General features: G+C 50.2%; 1 protein-coding gene across 1 annotated transcript in view; it reads left to right on the top strand.

The window, feature by feature from the left end:
- DCLK3 (doublecortin like kinase 3) overlaps window positions 1-9,683 on the top strand; it is a 236,560-nt gene extending 226,877 nt beyond the window's left edge. The window contains exon 5 of the mRNA XM_073676616.1: window positions 8,338-9,683. Within this exon, the coding sequence (XP_073532717.1) occupies window positions 8,338-8,534 (197 nt within the window). The 3' untranslated portion in view covers window positions 8,535-9,683. The remainder of the gene's footprint in view (window positions 1-8,337) is intronic.
- The last annotated feature ends 10,108 nt before the right edge of the window (window positions 9,684-19,791 follow it).

Here is a 19,791-nt window from a genome sequence, read left to right as displayed (position 1 = left end):
GCAAGGTAGGCCACGGTCCACTAGGGGGGAGGAGGATGTCGGATACGGAGGAGAGCTTCACTGCTACAGCCACCGCCAGCACCACCGCTGCTGCGGTCATGCCTTTCACCATGCCCTACATCCCGGGGGCAGCCTGGCTACCCCAGTACTCAGGGGAGTCCCATACCCTAAATGACTTCAGAGAAAGGCTGGATAGCCTCTTCCAGGTGTACCCCCTCACAGAAGAGCAAAAAGTGAGCATCCTGGTGGCTCAATTAACAGGGGCAGCCCAAAGGGAGGTAAAGTCCTGGCCACTTGGGAGGAGGAGGACTGTCGCAGAGATACTAGCCCGGCTGAAGGACACCTTTGATACCCGTACCTCAGCCGAGATCAAGCTTAGATTCTACGGGTGCAAGCAGCGAGCACATGAGAATATAAGGGACTATGCACTAAACCTACAAGAGGCCCTGAGAGCCATTAAGCAGGCCGACCCTGACGGCGTGGGAAACGAAGACAAGTTGTTGACTGAACAATTTATAGAGGGTCTACATTGCAATGCCCACCGAACCCAGTTGCGAGCAATGGCCTTACAGGACCCTCATCTGGACTTTGCACAGTTCAAGGACAGAGCCATCCGGGTGCTCCGAGAACCGGCACCAGGTGGCGCTGTGACCCACAAACGCCCTGCTACCATTTACCACCAGGAGACGGCGCCCTTGTCGGCAGGGCCTGTGGGAGCTGATGCGCAGGCTTTAAACAATGACCCGGCTACAGACCTGCACCGTCAGGTCCAAGAGCTAACTAAAAGCGTTGCCGCGCTAACCCGAACTGTGCAGTCTTTACAGGTTTCTACTCCAGGGAAGATCCAGCTGGCATCCGGACCGGAGGATATCCCGTGGCGCCGACCAAGGAGGACCCCACCGGCCAGAGGAAGACCCAGCGACCGATACAACGAGGACGGACAACCCATCTGCCGCCGCTGCAATCAACCCGGACATATGGCAAGGTACTGTCCTTTAAACTGGCACAACCTGGGGTAGAGGGCCAGCCCCTAGGAATAAGATCACCAGGCCCATCGAACTGGCGTGACAAATACGTGGGAGGACGTCCAGTCTTGCCTGTAGTACTGGATGGCATTCCTATGAGTGCCCTACTTGACACCGGGTCACAGGTCACCACCATCCCGTACGTGCTCTTCAAGCAGTACTGGAATGACTCGGATATAACCCGCTACCCAGACGACGACTTGAGTATCATCGCCAGCAATGGTCAGCCCGTGCCACAGATCGGATTTAAAGAGATGACCATTAATATCGGTAAAGTCGAACTGGCAGCACAGGGACTGATCATTGTAGACATTGACAAGCGCGAGAGTCACCCAAAGATAACTCTAGGAACTAATGTGATTGAAAATTGTCTTGCAGAGGTGATTCTCATTTTACAGCAGGTTGCCAAGAACGCCAGCTCCGGCCAGCAGCGAGTGCTCCAAAAAGAGATCCGGGCACTGATGCGACGGCAACAGGTGGAACTCTCCGGTGGTGAGATTGGTAGCGTGAGAATGTGTGACCCTTTCCCTATTGCCATGCCCCCGAAAAGTGAAATGATGATTTGGTGCCGGGCAGCTATTGGTCTGAGAGGTAGAGATTACCAGGCAATGGTAGAACCAGTCTACTCAGATAGTAGGCCCACCATTTTGACGGCACGGGGGGTGGTTGATGTACGCCATGGGAGGGTGCCCGTTCGCATAATAAATATCGGGAAGAGGGAAGTGTACCTGCCCCGGTATGCTACGCTAGCCAAATTGTATACCATCAACCAAAATTCTGTACAGTCCGTGGAACCCTTGCCTCCATCTCATCCAGAGGAAGGTAACGGCTCTAAGCAACAAATGGAGGACTGGTGTCAGCAACTGCATTTGGGTACTGACTCCACACCTGCTCACCAAAAGCAGGGAGTCTACCGGGTGATCCAGGAATACGAGAGAGTGTTCAGTAAACACCCGCTGGACTTCGGGCGAGTAAAGGGAGTGGAACATCACATCCCCACGGGAGATCATCCTCCCATAAAGGAAAGGTATCGTCCCGTACCCCCTGCACACTACCAACACGCCAAGGGGATGCTTAGAGACATGAAGGAGGCTGGGGTAATCAGGGATAGCTGTAGCCCCTGGGCAGCTCCACTAGTCTTGGTTAAAAAGAGAGACAACACCATGAGAATGTGTGTAGATTACCGGAAAATCAACCGTATCACACACAAAGATGCGTACCCCTTACCAAGGATAGAGGAGTCTTTGGCTGCTTTAAAATCTGCTAACTTCTTCTCCACTTTGGATCTCACTAGCGGGTACTGGCAGGTTCCTGTCGCAGAGGCGGACCGGGAGAAGACCGCATTCACCACCCCGATGGGACTTAGCGAGTTTACCTGCATGCCGTTCGGACTCTGCAACGCACCAGGAACCTTCCAACGATTGATGGAATGCTGTCTGGGACACCGGAACTTTGAGACGGTCCTGCTGTACCTGGACGATGTTATAGTTTATTCCAAAACCTACGAGGACCACCTGAAACACCTGGCGGAAGTGTTCGAAGCCCTGGCAAACTACGGTCTGAAGGTGAAACCGTCGAAGTGTCACCTGCTAAAACCAAAAATGTAGTACCTGGGACACGTGGTGAGTGCTGACGGAGTGGCTCCCGACCCTGATAAGATCACCGCGATTAAGGAATGGCCAAGACCCTCCAGCGTAAAGGAAGTGCGGCAGTTCCTCGGGTTGGTAGGCTACTACCGAAGATTCATTCCCAGTTTCACCAAAAAGGCAGCTCCTATCCAGGACCTCCTGATAGGCCAGTCCAGGAAGGCCAAGAACCAGAAGCCGCCCTTCAGATGGGAGAAGCTGGAAGAAGAGTCCTTCCGCCAGCTGAAGATGGTCCTCACGGGGGATGAAATCCTGGCGTACCCTGATTACAGCCAGCCCTTTATCCTCTACACCGACGCAAGTAACATCGGGCTAGGAGCCGTACTGTCCCAGATCCAGCAGGGGAGAGAACGGGTAATTGCTTACGCCAGCCGAAAACTGCGACCCACCGAAAGAAACCCTGAGAATTACAGCTCATTCAAGCTAGAGTTCCTGGCAGTGGTGTGGGCAGTCACCGAACGCTTTAAGCACTACCTCGCCTCTTCGCGGTTCACCGTGTACACGGATAACAACCCGTTGACACACCTGGACACTGAAAGACTCGGTGCCCTGGAGCAGAGATGGATGGCCCGCCTGTCCAACTATGAGTTCACGATCAAATACCGGGCAGGACGCTCCAATACCAACGCGGATGCCTTGTCCAGAATGCCAAACCTACCGGACGTAGGGGAAGATCCAGAGGAACTGGAAGAAGTTGAACTCCCCGCGTTTCACCGTCATGGGACTACCCAGTATTCCCACCGTGTAAGGGGTAAGCAATCCGCTACATTCAACCCCTTACCTCATTACAACTGGGCGGAAACACAAGACAGTGACCCCGCCGTCCGACTAGTGAAGGAGATGCTGACTCGGCCAGATGCCCGCCTTGACCCAGACGCTCCGGAGGAGACCAAGCAACTGTGGGCTGAGAAGAGTCGACTGTTTCTTTACAAGGGGAAGTTGTGCTGCAGAATGGTTAACTCCCGGACGCATGAGCTGATCTGGCAAGTAGTGGTGCCAAGAAGAGACGCGGCTATGGTACTGGAGGCATACCACGACGGAGCTGGGCACTTCGGATGGAAGAAGCTGGAGTTCCTGCTGCGCGGGCGGTTCCACTGGGTAGGCATGAGAGGGACCATCGAGAGGTGGTGCAGAGACTGTGGCCCATGCAACCTAAGAAGGAAGGACCGTGCCAGCCAGAAGACTCCCCTGCAGTCCATCGTCACCAGGCAGCCGTTGGAACTGGTAGCCTTGGACCATGTAAAACTGACCCCCAGCAGAAGTGGCTACGTCTATGCGTTAACCATCGTGGATCACTACTCCCGGTTCTTGGTTGTAGTCCCCGTCAAGGACTTAACGGCTCAAACAGCAGCTAGAGCCTTCCAGCAGCACTTCTGTCGTCCACACGGATACCCAGAGCAGGTGCTGACGGACCAAGGACCTGCCTTTGAAGCGGAAGTCTTCCAGGAGTTCTGCACTCTGTATGGCTGCCGGAAGATAAGAACAACACCCTATCATCCGCAAACCAATGGACTTTGCGAGAAGATGAACTAGGTGGTGATAGACCTTCTGAAAACATTGCCCCTGGAAGAACGCAGTCTGTGGCCTGAGAAACTGCCTGATCTGGTGGACCTATACAACCACATCCCTGTAGGTTCTACCAACTGTACCCCGGCTTACCTAATGAGAGCAAGACCTGGTAAGCTGCCTGTTGATCTGGATATGGGAGTCCTGACACCTGAGGACACTTCACCAGAAGCAGACTGGGACACAGAGAGGCAGCAGCAGTACCGGAAAGTACAGGAGAGCGTTGAGCGAAGTCTCCGTCAAGCAAGAGAAAGACAGGAGAAGACTTACAACCAGTGTGCTCCCGCTGTTCCCCTGGTACCTGGAGAGCAGGTCTTGAAGAGGAAAAGACGGCTCCACAAGTTGGACGACCAGTGGGAGAAGGACCCGTACACCGTACTGCCATCAAGCCATGAAAACCCAAAAATCTGCACAATCAGTAAGGATGGAGGAGAAACCACAGCCATTGTCTCCCGAGATCACCTGAAGAAGTGTCCCGAGCAGCTACGAAACCCTGAAGAAGATCAAGAAAACCCTCGACCCGCAGAGGAAAGGGAAGAGATGGTCAGTACTGTACTCGGAGACTTCCCTCGGTCTTGGACACAGGTAAATGGCGCTGTTGTGGTACCCGTCCTCACCTTCCTCCAGCCAGCATCCCAAGTGCCTACGGAAAAACAGGTAGAGCTGGAAGAGCAGCCGGTCCAGGAGGCAGAAGACCCCACACAAGCAGACCAGGAGAATCGACCCTCTGCTTATAGTGAGCCTGCCGTGCCCCTAGTGAGCCAAAGAGTCCGTAGACAGCTGCCCAGCTTACCTTTGACAGCTCCTACACCCTGTAGCTCAGGACCGGTCAGTAAGCTCCGTAGGTCTACTAGGGCCACTAGAGGCCAGTTGCCCGTACGTTGGAGGATCTAAAGTGTTCAGACTATCTTATTGGTATTTACCTGTTTACTGTTGCTTGTAAATAATTATGTTTTTCCAGTTATTTTATAGGTGTCTTTTGTGGATTAACCGGAACTCTGTTGTATATATGTTTGGAGCGTAACCCAGGAACGGACTATAGACTGTTAAAGACTCGGGGCAGGACAGACCCCTACCTGGTTACGGCTCCCTGTTCTTTGGTGAAATGGACACCCTTTTTGCTTCAAAAATTGCACCCGGTTGCGGACATGCCGTGACCACCTTAACGTGTTTTTCCTTATTGTATTGTTCCTGTTTATACCCTGTTATGTTTTCAAAAATATGTTTAGTCCCGGAGTACTAAATTTTACTAGGGGGGAATGTGGCACCCCAGGGTTCTGGTTACCACAGTAATAGCAATATTACGTCTGTGAGCAGGTGGGAGGTCTCCTGGTCAGGAACCCTAAGCATGCCACACCTCCTGCCCAGTCCTGGGAGGGGAAGAACTTCCCCTATATAAACTGGAGCTGAGGTGGGGTTAGAAAGAAAAAAAAAGAGAAGGAGAGGAGTCCCAGACAGAGACACAGTCTGGTCTGGAGTGGAGCAGATGCAGGGAGAGCAAGATCAGGAGCTCTGTGGGAGCAGTGATAAAAGGGGTCCAGGACTGGAAGCTGTAGAGCTCGTCCTGACTGAAGAGATCTCACCGGACACGGAGTCCGAGGCTGTGGGGACTGTTCCATACCCAGCAGCAGAAACCGTCCGGCAGGGGATTTCAGGTCCTCTGGCCAAGAAACCCGAAGGCACGGTCACACGCAAGGGACCAGCACCGCCGTCGTGGAGCGGAGGCTACCAGAAGGCCCCGAGTCACCGGCCATACGGGTGAGCACCACACGGTACACTCAGGGACGTGGGCTACTTTTACCCGCTTCTAGGAAGGTAGCCAGGAAGAGTACAATTAGTTGGGGAGGCCTACAACTCCGCCTGGCCGGGGGAGATCCTATCTGCTCACGGACTGACCAGGCCCCGATCACTAGCCAGTACTCCCGGGAGGGTCTACCTTTGCCACCAGTAAAGACCCTGAACTACACCGCACCGTCTCTGAGTGGTTCCTGGTGCCTGCATGCAATTCTGCTATCCCCATCATCCACGTCTGCTGCCCTGAGGCCATACCCCTCCCGTTGGGGGTTATACTACCCACGCTGCACAACTGTACCACCGGCCTCAGCGGTCTGCCCTGCAGCGGCGGCTTCATAACCGCATTCAACGGGTGGCGTAGTCGAACACTATAACATCTTCTGCTAAATTCCGCCACTTAGTTTGACACCGTGGGCACGGACCGGGTCACCGCCACGAGGTCTACTAACCCCGACAGATCCGGCTCCGGGTATTCCCCGCGTGCGCAACGCTACACAACACAGGCCCAGCGGGCGCGTCAGTAGCATTCATATTTCCATCAATTCTATGCATAGGGCCAATGGCAGATGCAGAAAAGCAGCCCCAAACCGTGACATTGCCACCACCATGTTTCACTGTAGGTGTTTGGTACCATACATCATTATGCTTTCTAATTGGGCGGTCTATATAGTTCTTGCCATTACTACCAAACAGATTGAACTTGGATTCATCTGACCACAACACCTTAGACCAACCTGTCTCTTTCCATTGACTGTGTTCTTTGGCAAACTCAAGTCGGACCTTCCAGTTCTTTGCAAAGATGAAAGGCTTCTTGACTGGAACTCGTGCATTCAACACTACTGCTCTTAGCCGTCGCTCACCCCAAACCATCTCGATTGGGTTCAGGTCTGGTGACTGTGGAGGCCAGGTCATCTGGCGTAGCACCCCATCACTCTCCTTCTTGGTCAAATAGCCCTTACACAGCCTGGAGGTATGTTTGGGGTCATTGTCCTGTTGAAAAATAAATGATGGTCCAACTAAACGCAAACCGGATGGAATAGCATGCCGCAGCAAGATACTGTGGTAGCCATGCTGGTTCAGTATGCCTTCAATTTTGAATAAATGCCCAACAGTGTCACCAGCAAAGCACCTCCACACCATCACACCTCCTCCTCCATGCTTCACGGTGGGAACCAGGCATGTAGAGTGCATCCGTTCACCTTTTCTGCGTCGCACAAAGACACGGTGGTTGGAACCAAAGATCTCAAATTTGGACTCATCAGACCAAAGCACAGATTTCCACTGGTCTAATGTCCATTCCTTGTGTTCTTTAGCCCAAGCAAGTCTCTTCTGCTTGTTGCCTGTTCTTAGCAGTGGTTTCCTAGCAGCTATTTTACCATGAAGGCCTGCTGCACAAAGTCTCCTCTTAACAGTTGTTGAAGAGATGTGTCTGCTGCTAGAACTCTGTGTGGCATTGACCTGGTCTCTAATCTGAGCTGCTGTTAACCTGCGATTTTGGAGGGTGGTGACTCGGATACACTTATCCTCAGAAGCAGAGGTGACTCTTGGTCTTCCTTTCCTGGGGTGGTCCTCATGTGAGCCAGTTTCTTTGTAGCGCTTGATGGTTTTTGCAACTGCACTTGCAGACACTTTCAAAGTTTTCCCAATTTTTCACACTGACTGACCTTCATTTCTTAAAGTAATAATGGCCACTTGTTTTTCTTTACTTAGCTGCTTTTTTCTTGCCATAATACAAATTCTAACAGTCTATTCAGTAGTACTATCAGCTGTGTATCCACCACACTTCTGCACAACACAACTGATGGTCCCAACCCCATTTATAAAGCAAGAAATCCCACTTATTAAACCTGACAGTGCACACCTGTGAAGTGAAAACCATTCCCGGTGACTACCTCTTGAAGCTCATCAAGAGAATGCCAAGAGTGTGCAAAGCAGTCATCAAAGCAAAAGGTGGCTACTTTGAAGAACCTAGAATATAAGACATATTTTCAGTTGTTTCACACTTTTTTGTTAAGTATATAATTCCACATGTGTTAATTCATAGTTTTGATGCCTTCAGTGTGAATGTACAATTTTCATAGTCATGAAAATACAGAAAAATCTTTAAATGAGAAGGTGTGTCCAAACATTTGGTCTGTACTGTATATATATGAAATTTGCAGCAAAAACTAATAGCTTTGTATAAACACTGTAAAATACAGTATGGTGTGTTACTGAAAAATACAATGAGTTTTGCTTATTTTTGTGTTTTTATGACGATATATTGCCATCTAGTGGTGAATGACGTGTTTTCTATTCTATTACAGAGGCAAAAGATTTGATCAGCAGCTTGCTCGTGCTAAGTCCACCGAAGAGATTTACTGCCCAGAGCGTCTTGCAGCATAACTGGGTCAGGTCGCGTGGACAAATGAATTATCGGAATTTGCAGAGAGAAGTTACCATGAATATAGAACGCCATTTCCGCAATCGGCGTCAGAAGAAGGATGTACAGAGTGATCTGTAAATTTATTGCATATTTTGATATTTTCTTGACTTCCTACTGCAGTTATTACGTTTCTTTTTCATTTGTTAACCAGACAAAAATCTGGCTGTTGAACTAAAGGCATTCTGCTATAATGCTTGTAGATACCCTTTTTAAAATTCAAGGAGTACAGAGAAAGTGATGGTAATTCGCTGCCTTTACCAACTCAGTTCTTCTCATCTGGGCACCTAGAGAAGAAGGGGAAAAACAAAGTATGCTTGATAGCGCAAAATCTTTGGTTAAAGAGTAACCATTGTTTTAATTTTTATTCCAGAAATCAATAGTACACATGAGAGTCAGCAAGTCATATATTTCATTCTAAAAAATTCTCAATTCACAGGTAATATTTGTCATCAGTGAAATCTGAATCTCTTTATTACAAAGATGACAGTTGGTGGTTATAAGATTCTTTGGAATTTACAGCAGAACATCAGTATCTACCTCTAGCTCGCTCTCCCCCTTTCATAGAATTTTAATAGCACCAACTGTTATCTTATATCTCAATAATGGGAAAATCTGTCTTTAGTAAATATAGATTTTATCTTTGAATTGAGATTGAAACAGAAGAAAGTAACAGATCTCTCTGATAAGATATACTACAATGTTGCTTACTGTCACGTGTACTATTCATCTATGAAATAAAAAGTAAAACATTACTCTTTGACCAAAGATTCTGCATTATCAAATGCTCAATGTTTTATGACAAATTGACAAATGCACCTATTTTTATGATAGGCATTATGAAATAAAAATGTAAATGACGGTTACTCTTTATGTTCACTTTCGCATTTCAGTGTCGCACTGGTGCCTTTCTCAGGCCAAAGATCATCCTTTACCATTTCCTTTTTTTAACTACACTTCACTAATCAGTCATGGCTGTACTCACTACCTGGGCTCTATTCTTGCCCACTGATCTTTGATTGACTCCCTGATCAGTGTATAAATGTACCAACTATCCAGAAATTCCTGGACAGTCCATAAAAATACACTTTTTAGCCCTGCCTGTAAAAAAAAAAGTTGAGGCATCCATGATTTTTTTGAAGTTGGAGAAATTCATACAGAATATTTTGACTGTAATTATCAGCATTTACAGACAGCAATATGGGGTAAACTGTGCTGCCGTCGAATGATGATGAAAAGACAGGAATCTGAGGTTTATTGGTCAACACGTTTCGAAGTTTCAAGCTTCTTCAGCAGGAAAAAAACTACAGTTGTTTTATCCTGATGAAGAAGCTTGAAACTTCAAAACGTGTTGACCAAAAAGCCACAGAAATTGATTCCTGTGTTTTCAGCATCATTGGACCGCAGCACAGTTTACCCCATATTGTTTCCAGTGGCTTTGATTCCTTCTTCGTGGGTCTGCAGCAGCCTAAGTCTCTTCCAGTGGTTGTGTGCATACAACCCGATCAGGTGGGCACGATAGCGCATATTCTTTTCCAAAACATCTACCCAGATAAGACCCTATTGCACTTTTTGTCCCTTCCAGGTTTTTTCTAGGTTATCGACATTTTACAGTTCACAGTGAATACAGCTAATGTTATCATATCAGAATTATGGGCTGTACTTACACATGGATCACTTATAATCATAATGATTTATTTGGGTTTTCCAATATGTCTGTAAAAAATACTGGCTGTGATTTTTTGATAACCTGCCCAGAAAAATTAAAGTTAAGTTGGCAACCCTGGTGGGATGTCAATCATGGATCAGTGCACTGTCTACAGCAAAGACGGAGTACAGACGTAACTGTTCAGTGCTGTAGTCTCATCAAGATAACGGACCGGGAGGCGCCCAGTAGGCATAGAACTTCTTTTTCTCCCTGCTACTTAATCTTCCGATTTTCACAAGCATATGTGTTGATAAGATATTTTCTGCATGCCTTTAGTTAAATAGTCACGTTTCTTATGACCTGTCTCCTTCTACATAACTTAATATAGCAATGTACAAGCGTGAAACTGTGATTTTCCTAAATTGTAAAATGGGGACACTCCGACAGCTCTGCAACCTTTTAAGATATATTGAGTTTTTCACAAACACACTTATTAGATCTCTGTTTGTTATGAAAAGATATTGCCTTAATCATTTCCGGCTCATCTTTCTCTCTTTCGTAAAGTGATGAACTTGAGATTGGTTATGATCAATAGGGGTTTTCAGCCTTCGACCAGAGTCAGAATAAGGTTAGTGGAGACCCATCCTACTCTTAAACCAAGACTACCTAACCCCTTAATGCAGCCATGTATAGGTAACTCTTCTTTCCCCGAATTCTATGTTAGCCAATGAATTCCTTAAAGCGAACTTGTCACTTTGGATATGCAATGTAATCTGCAGAAACATAGCATAGAGCAGGGGAAGATGAGCAGATTAATACAGTTTTGTGGGAAAGATTCAGCGAAACATGTATTTTATTCATTAAAATCCCTCTTCATTCTAGGTTTATCAGTCAAGTAAGTGATCCTAATTAGGTACTGACAGCTATCTCATACTTATACAAGGAAGGTTGTCAGTGCCACCTTGGCTGAAAAACCCAGAATGAGCAGGGATTTAAATGAATAAAACACAGGTTACGCAAAATCTTTTCCACAAAATTATATACTAATCTGTTCAGCTACTACTGCTCTACAGTACGTTGCCTGCAGGTTACACTGCATATTGAATGTGACAGGTTCCCAAATTCTTAGAAGGAGCATGTTAACCTCCGTGAGCTGCATATGATAGCAGAACAGTCATCTAAAATGACAATTTTCTTGAACAGCATTTGTATGACTAGAAAATGCTACAACGTGGATAGGAAGATAGATAATAGATACTTAAATAGATATAGATAGATAGATGACACATGGACAGACAGATAGATAGACAGATAAAAACATGGTGCCGAGTAAGTTTTTTTTTTGTGAACTGTGAATCGAATCTCAAAATGTTCAAATTCGAGAAAAACCATAAAAATTTAAGGAAATTGGACTTGAACGCAATCCTCTGTGGATCGATCCACTCATCTGTAGTGTTGGCAATTTGCTGCTCTGAGGCTGATAACTCTGATGAACTTGTCTTCTGCAGCACAGGTAATTTTTCATCTTTGTTTTTGGTGTGGCCCTCATGAGAGCCAGCTTCATTATAGCGATTGATGGTTTTCATGACTGCATTTGAGGATACCTTCAAGTTTTTAGCAATTTTTCGGATTGACTGACCTACATTTCTTAAAGTAATGATGGACTGTCATTTCTCTTAGTAGAGTATAAGTACTTGGTTGAATTAGAATTGGGCTCAGCACTGTATAAAGCTGTGTAATAACACGCCCTCTGCAAAACACACCTGATGGTCAAAAAACACTTTCTAAAGGCCGCTGATTCCACAAATGAAGTCTTGATGAGGCATACATGTTCATTGAAGCCATTCCAGGTGATCACCTGATGAAGCTGCTGGGAGAAAGTCAAGGGACTGTAAAGCTGTCATTAGAGTAAAAGGGGGGTATTTTGAGGAATCTAAAATTTCTCACATATCTCGGTTTGTTTCAAACATGTTTCTTTACTCCTTGTTTCTATTATAAAGTGCTGCAGAAAATATTAGTGCGCAAGAAAAAAAAAAATATTATTCCTTTATGGTTTCTATGCGTTCAGTGTGCAATTACAATGTGCACATTTCAACAAGATCAAGGAAAACCATTGCATGAACAGGTGTGTCCAAACTTTTGACTGGTACTGTAGATGACGCGCCCCTGGGCCTGTGTCGCGCTGCGTTGCGCACGCGGGAGCTTACCCGGAGCCGGATCTCTTGAGGGTTGTAGTCTCGTGGCGGTGATCCGGTCCGTGCCCAGGGAGTCAGACTAAGTGGCGCTGTATCAGCGGTAGATGATGGACGACTACGCCACCCGTTGAATGCAGCTATGGAGCTGCCGCTGCAGGGCAGACCGCTGAGGCCGGTGGAAGGATGGTGCAGCGTGGATGGTATAACCCCCAACGGGAGGGGTATGGCCTCAGGGCAGCCGACGTGGATGATGGGGGTAGCAGGAACCACTCAGAGACGATGCGGTGTAGTTCAGGGTCTTTACTGGTGACAAAGATAGACCCTCCCGGAGTACTGGCTAGCGGTTGGGGCCTGGTCAGTCCTTGAGCAGATGGGATCTCCCCTGGCCAGGCGGAGTTGTAGGCCTCCCAAACTAACGATACTCTTCTGGCTACCTTGCTAGAAGCGAGTATAAGTAGCCCACGTCCCTGAGTGTACCGTGTGGTGCTCACCCATATGGCCGGTGACTCGGGGCCTTCTAGTAGCTTCCGCTCCACGACGGCGGTGCTGGTCCCATGCGTGTGACTGTGCCTTCGGGTTTCTTGGCCAGAGGACCTGAAATCCCCTGCCTGACGGATTCTGCTGCTGGGTAGGAGTTAGTCCCCACAGCCTCGGACTCCGGGTCCGGTAAGAAATCTTCTCAGTCAGGGCGAGCTCTGCAGCTGCCAGCCCCTGACTCCTTGTAACACTGCTCCCACAGAGCTCCTGTTGTTTCTTCCTATGCTGCTTCTCTTCTCTACTTCTGGCATGGCCCAGGAGCTGGGCCCAGCCGGAGCCACAGCTCCCTGTCAGCCCTCCTGGCTGAACTCTCCCTCTCAACTCTCTAACCCTGCCTCAGCCCCAGGTTTATACAGGGGAAGTTCTTCCCCTCCCAGGACTGGGCAGGAGGTGTGGCATGCATAGGATTCCTGACCAAGAGACCTCCCACCTGCTCTCAGACATAACATCTCTATCACTGTGGCAACCAGACCCCTGGGGTGTCACATTCCCCCCTAGTGAAATTTAGTACTCCGGGACTAAACATATTTTTAGAAAAACATAACAAGATATAACAATAACAATAAAGAAACACATAAAGGTGGTCACGGCATGTCCGTAACCGGGTTCAGTCTTTGAAGAAAGCAAGGTGTCCATTTCACCAAAACAGGGAGATGTAACCAGGTAGGGGTCTGTCCTGCCCCGAGTCCTTAACAGTCTTTAGTCCGTCCTGGGTTACGCTCCAACTATGTACAAAGGATTCCCGGTAAATCCACCAAGGACTCCTAAAAATAACTAGAAACACATAATTATACACAAGCAACAATAAACAGGTAACCACAAATAAAACAATTTATACACTTCAAATCCTCCAACGTGCGGGTAACTGGCCCCTAGTGGCCCTAGTGGACCTACGGAGCTGACTGTCTGGCCCTGAACTACAGGGTGTAGGAGCTGTTAAGGGTAAACTGGGCAGCGGTCTACGGGCCCTTTGGCTCACTAGGGATATGGCAGGCTCACTGCAAGCAGAGGGTTGATCCTCCTGGTCTGCTGGTGTGGGGTCTTCTGCCTCCTGGACCGGCTGTTCTTCCAGCTCTACCTGTTGCTCCGTAGGTGCTTGGGATGCTGGTTGGAGGAAGGTGAGTACGGGTACCACAACTGCACCATTGACTTGAGTCCAAGACCGAGGGAAGTCTCCGAGCACAGTATTAACCATGTCTTCCCTTTCCTCTACGGGTCGAGGGTCTTCTTGTTCCTCTTCAGGGTTCCGTAGCTGTTCGGGACACTTCTTCAGGTGATCCCGGGATACAATGGTTGTGGTTTCCCCTCCGTCTTTACTGATGGTACAGACCTTTGGGTTGTCGTGGCTTGAGGGCAGTACGGTGTACGGGTCCTTCTCCCACTGGTCGTCCAACTTGTGGAGCCGTCTTTTTCTCTTGAAGACCTGCTCTCCGGGTACCAGGGGAACAGCGGGAGCATACTGGTTGTAAGTTTTCTCTTGTCTTTCCCTAGCCTGACAGAGACTTCGCTCCACGCTCTCCTGTACTCTCCGGTACTGCTGCTGCCTCTCTGTGTCCCAGTCTGCTTCTGGTGAAGTGTCCTCAGGTGTCAGGACTCCCATTTCCAGGTCAACAGGTAACTTACCAGGTCTCGCCCTCATTAGGTAAGCCGGGGTACAGTTGGTGGAACCTACCGGGATGTGGTTGTATAGGTCCACCAGATCGGGCAGCTTCTCAGGCCACAGACTGCGTTCTTCCAGGGGCAACGTTTTCAGAAGATCCATTACCACCTGGTTCATTTTCTCACAAAGTCCATTAGTTTGCGGATGATAGGGTGTCGTCCTTATCTTCCGGCAGCCATACAGAGTGCAGAATTCTTGGAAGACCTCCGCTTCAAAGGCAGGTCCCTGGTCTGTCAACACTTGGTCCGGGTACCCGTGTGGACGGCAGAAATGCTGCTGTTCGAGCTGTTAAGTCCTTGACGGGTACGACAACCAAGAACCGGGAGTAGTGATCCACGATGGTTAGTGCGTAGACGTAGCCACTTCTGCTTGGGGTCAGTTTTACATGATCCAAGGCTACCAGTTCCAACGGCTGCCGGGTGACGATGGACTGCAGGGGAGTCTTCTGGCTGGCACGGTCCTTCCTTCTTAGGTTGCACGGGCCACAGTCTCTGCACCACCTCTCGATGGTTCCCCTCATGCCTACCCAGTGGAACCGCTCGCGCAGCAGGAACTCCAGCTTCTTCCATCCGAAGTGTCCAGCCCCGTTGTGGTATGCCTCCATCACCATGGCTGCATCTCTTTGTGGCACCACTACTTGCCAGATTAGTTCATGCGTCCGGGAGTTAACCATTCTGCGGCACAACTTCCCCTTATAAAGGAACAGTCGACTCTTCTCAGCCCACAGTTGCTTGGCTTCCTCCGGAGCGTCTGGGTCAAGGCGAGCCTCTGGCCGAGTCAGCATTTCCTTCACCAGTCGGACGGCAGGGTCACTGACTGTCTTGCGTTTCCTCCCAGTTGTAGTGAGGCAAGGGGTTAAACGTAGCGGCTTGCTCACTCCTTACCCGGTGGGAATACTGGATAGTCCCATGCCGGTGGAACGCAGGGAGTTCGACTTCTTCCAGTCCCTCTGGATCTTCTCCTACGTCCGGTAGGTTTGGCATCCTGGACAGGGCGTCCGCGTTGGTATTGGAGCGTCCTGCCCGGTATTTGATTGTGAACTCGTAGTTGGACAGACGGGCCATCCATCTCTGCTCTAGGGCACCGAGTCTTGCTGTGTCCAGGTGTGTCAACGGGTTGTTATCCGTGTACACGACGAACCGGGAAGAAGCGAGGTAGTGCTTAAAGCGTTCGGTGACTGCCCACACCACTGCCAGGAACTCTAGCTTAAATGAGCTGTAATTCTCAGGGTTTCTCTCGGTGGGTCGCAGTTTTCGGCTGGCGTAAGCGATTACTCGTTCTTTCCCCTGCTGGATCTGGGACAGCACGGCTCCTAGCCCGATGTTACTTGCGTCGGTGTAGAGGATAAAGGGCTGGCTGTAATCCGGGTACGCCAGGATTTCATCCCCCGTGAGGGCCATCTTCAGCTGGCGGAAGGACTCCTCTTCCAACTTCTCCCATCTGAAGGGCGGCTTCTGGTTCTTGGCCTTCCGGGACTGGCCTATCAGGAGGTCCTGCATAGGAGCTGCCTTTTTGGTGAAACCGGGGATGAACCTGCGGTAGTAGCCTACCAACCCGAGGAACTGCCGCACTTCCTTTACACTGGAGGGACTTGGCCATTCCTTAATTGCGGTGATCTTATCAGGGTCGGGAGCCACTCCGTCAGCGCTCACCACGTGTCCCAGGTACTGCACCTTTGGTTTCAGGAGGTGACACTTGGAGGGTTTCACCTTTAGGCCGTAGCTTGCCAGAGCTTCGAACACTTCCGCCAGGTGTTTCAGGTGGTCCTCATAAGTCTTAGAATATACGATGACATCGTCCAGGTACAACAGGACCGTCTCGAAGTTTCTATGGCCCAGACAGCACTCCATTAATCGTTGGAAGGTTCCTGGTGCGTTGCAGAGTCCGAACGGCATGCAGGTAAACTCGCTAAGTCCCATCGGGGTGGTGAATGCGGTCTTCTCCCGGTCCGCCTCTGCTACAGGAACCTGCCAGTACCCACTAGTGAGATCCAAGGTAGAGAAGAAGTTAGCAGATCTTAAAGCAGCCAAAGACTCCTCTATCCTTGGTAAGGGGTACGCATCCTTGTGTGTGATACCGTTGATTTTCCGGTAATCTACACACATCCTCATGGTGTTGTCTTTCTTTTTGACTAAGACTAGTGGAGCTGCCCAGGGGCTACAGCTATCCCTGATCACCCCAGCCTCCTTCATGTCTCTAAGCATCCCCTTGGCGTGTTGGTAGTGTGCAGGGGGTACGGGTCGATACCTCTCTTTTATGGGAGGATGGTCTCCCGTGGGGATGTGGTGTTCTACCCCCTTGACTCGCCCGAAGTCTAATGGGTGTTTACTAAACACTCTCTCGTACTCTTGAACCACCCGATAGACTCCCTGTTTCTGATGTGAGGGAGTGGAGTCAGTACCCAAATGTAGTTGCTGACACCAGTCCTCCATTGTTTTCTTAGAGCCGTTACCTTCCTCCGGGTGAGATGGAGGCAAGGGTTCCACAGATTGTATAGCATTTTGGTTAATGGTATATAATTTGGCTAGCGTGGCATACCGGGGCAGGTATACTTCCCTCTTCCCGATATTGATTATGCGAACGGGCACCCTCCCATGGCGTACATTAACCACCCCCCGTGCTGTCAAGATGGTGGGCCTACTGTCTGAGTAAACTAGTTCTACCATTGCCTGGTAATCTCTACCTCTCAGACCAATAGCTGCCCGGCACCAAATCATCATTTCACTTTTTGGGGGCATGGCAATAGGGAAAGGGTCACACATTCTCACGCTACCAATCTCACCGCCGGAGAGTTCCACCTGTTGCCGTCGCATCAGTGCCCGGATCTCTTTTTGGAGCACTCGCTGCTCGCCGGAGCTGGCGTTCTTGGCAACCTGCTGTAAAAGGAAAATCACCTCTGCAAGACAATTTTCAATTACATTAGTTCCTAGAGTTATCTTTGGGTGACTCTCGTGTTTGTCAATGTCTACAATGATCAGTCCCTGTGCTGCCAGTTCAACTCTACCAATTTTAATGGTCACCTCTTTAAATCCGATCTGTGGCACGGGCTGACCATTGCTGGCGATGATACTCAAGTCGTCGTCAGGGTAGCGGGTAATATCCGAGTCATTCCAGTACTGCTTGAAGAGCACGTACGGGATGGTGGTGACCTGTGACCCGGTGTCCAGTAGGGCACTCATAGGAATGTCATCCAGTACCACAGGCAAGACTGGACGTCCTCCCACATATTTGTCGCGCCAGTTTGATGGGCCTGATGATCTTTTTCCTAGGGGTTGGCCCTCTACCCTAGGTTGTGCCAGTTTAAAGGACAGTACCTTGCCATATGTCCGGGTTGATTACAGCGGCGGCAGATGGGTCGTCCGTCCTCGTTGTATCGGTCGCTGGGTCTTCCTCTGGCCGGTGGGGTCCTCCTTGGTCGACGCCACGGGATGTCCTCCGGTCCGGATGCCAGCTGGATCTTCCCTGGAGTGGAAACCTGTAAAGACTGCACAGTTCGGGTTAGCGCAGCAACGCTTTTAGCTAGCTCTTGGACCTGATGGTGCAGGTCTGGAGCCGAGTCATTGTTCAAAGCCTGCGCATCAGCTCCCACAGGCCCTGCCGACAAGGGCGCCGCCTCCTGGTGGTAGGTGGTAGTGGGGCGTCTGTGGGTCACAACGCCACCTGGTGCCGGTTCTCGGAGCACCCGGATGGCTCTGTCCTTGAACTGTGCAAATCCCAGATGAGGGTCCTGTAAGGCCATTGCCCGCAACTGGGTTCGGTGGGCATTGCAATATAAACCCTCTATAAATTGTTCAGTTAACAGCCTGTCCTCGTCTCCCACGCCGTCAGGGTCGGTCTGCTTAATGGCTCTCAGGGCCTCTTGTAGGTTCAGGGCATAGTCCCTTATACTCTCATGTGCCCGCTGTTTGCACCCGTAGAATCTAAGCTTGATCTCGGCTGAGGTGCGGGTATCAAAGGTGTCCCTCAGCCGGGTTAGTATCCCTGCGACAGTCCTCCCCCCAGGTGGCCAGGACTTTACCTCCCTTTGGGCTGCCCCGGTTAATTGGGCCACCAGGATGCTTACTTTTTGCTCTTCTGTGAGGGGGTACACCTGGAAGAGGCTATCCATTTTTTCTCTAAAGTCCTGCAGGGTATGTGACTCCCCTGAGTACTGGGGTAGCCAGGCTGCCCCCGGGATATAGGGCATGGTGAAAGGCATGACCGCAACAGCGGTGGCGCTGGCGGGGGTTGGAGCGGTGAAGCTCTCCTCCGTATCCGACATCCTTCTCCCCCCTAGTGGACCGTGGCCTACCTTGCGATGATCCTCTTCCGTAGGCCGCGGCTCCGCAGTGGATCGTCAGGGTTGAGGACCTTCCGTCGCGCTCCTGTGACGTCGGCGTCTGCTGGGCTCCTTCCAGGACCTTACGCAACGTCCGGACGTGAGGCGGGGCTTCAGTTCTCGCGCGTTTTCGGAGTCCACGCCCCTCTTCTTCCCGCGCGGCGTCCTCAAGATGGCGTCCAACGGCGGGAAAACTCCACGGATGGCGGGAAGAAGGCAGAAGATGGCGCCGGATGGCGGGAAAACTTCGCGGATGGCGGGAAGAAGACAGAAGATGGCGCCGGATGGCGGGAATCTTCACCACTGGTAAGTTTGAACAGTATTTTTCAGGCACGCAGTACCCGGTGGTTGCGGGCACGAAATCCTGCCGACTACGCCAAAAGTTGACGCGCCCCTGGGCCTGTGTCGCGCTGCGTTGCGCACGCGGGAGCTTACCCGGAGCCGGATCTCTTGAGGGTTGTAGTCTCGTGGCGGTGATCCGGTCCGTGCCCAGGGAGTCAGACTAAGTGGCGCTGTATCAGCGGTAGATGATGGACGACTACGCCACCCGTTGAATGCAGCTATGGAGCTGCCGCTGCAGGGCAGACCGCTGAGGCCAGTGGAAGGATGGTGCAGCGTGGATGGTATAACCCCCAACGGGAGGGGTATGGCCTCAGGGCAGCCGACGTGGATGATGGGGGTAGCAGGAACCACTCAGAGACGATGCGGTGTAGTTCAGGGTCTTTACTGGTGACAAAGATAGACCCTCCCGGAGTACTGGCTAGCGGTTGGGGCCTGGTCAGTCCTTGAGCAGATGGGATCTCCCCTGGCCAGGCGGAGTTGTAGGCCTCCCAAACTAACGATACTCTTCTGGCTACCTTGCTAGAAGCGAGTATAAGTAGCCCACGCCCCTGAGTGTACCGTGTGGTGCTCACCCGTATGGCCGGTGACTCGGGGCCTTCTAGTAGCTTCCGCTCCATGACGGCGGTGCTGGTCCCATG

This window comes from Phyllobates terribilis, unplaced genomic scaffold (genome assembly GCF_046119375.1).
Source record: "Phyllobates terribilis strain yellow unplaced genomic scaffold, ASM4611937v1 Scaffold_4__5_contigs__length_816908805, whole genome shotgun sequence".
In the NCBI taxonomy this organism is placed as follows: Eukaryota; Metazoa; Chordata; class Amphibia; order Anura; family Dendrobatidae; genus Phyllobates; species Phyllobates terribilis.
The sequence above is the reverse complement of the archived record's forward strand: the minus strand, read 5'-3'. Positions and strand labels throughout refer to the sequence as shown.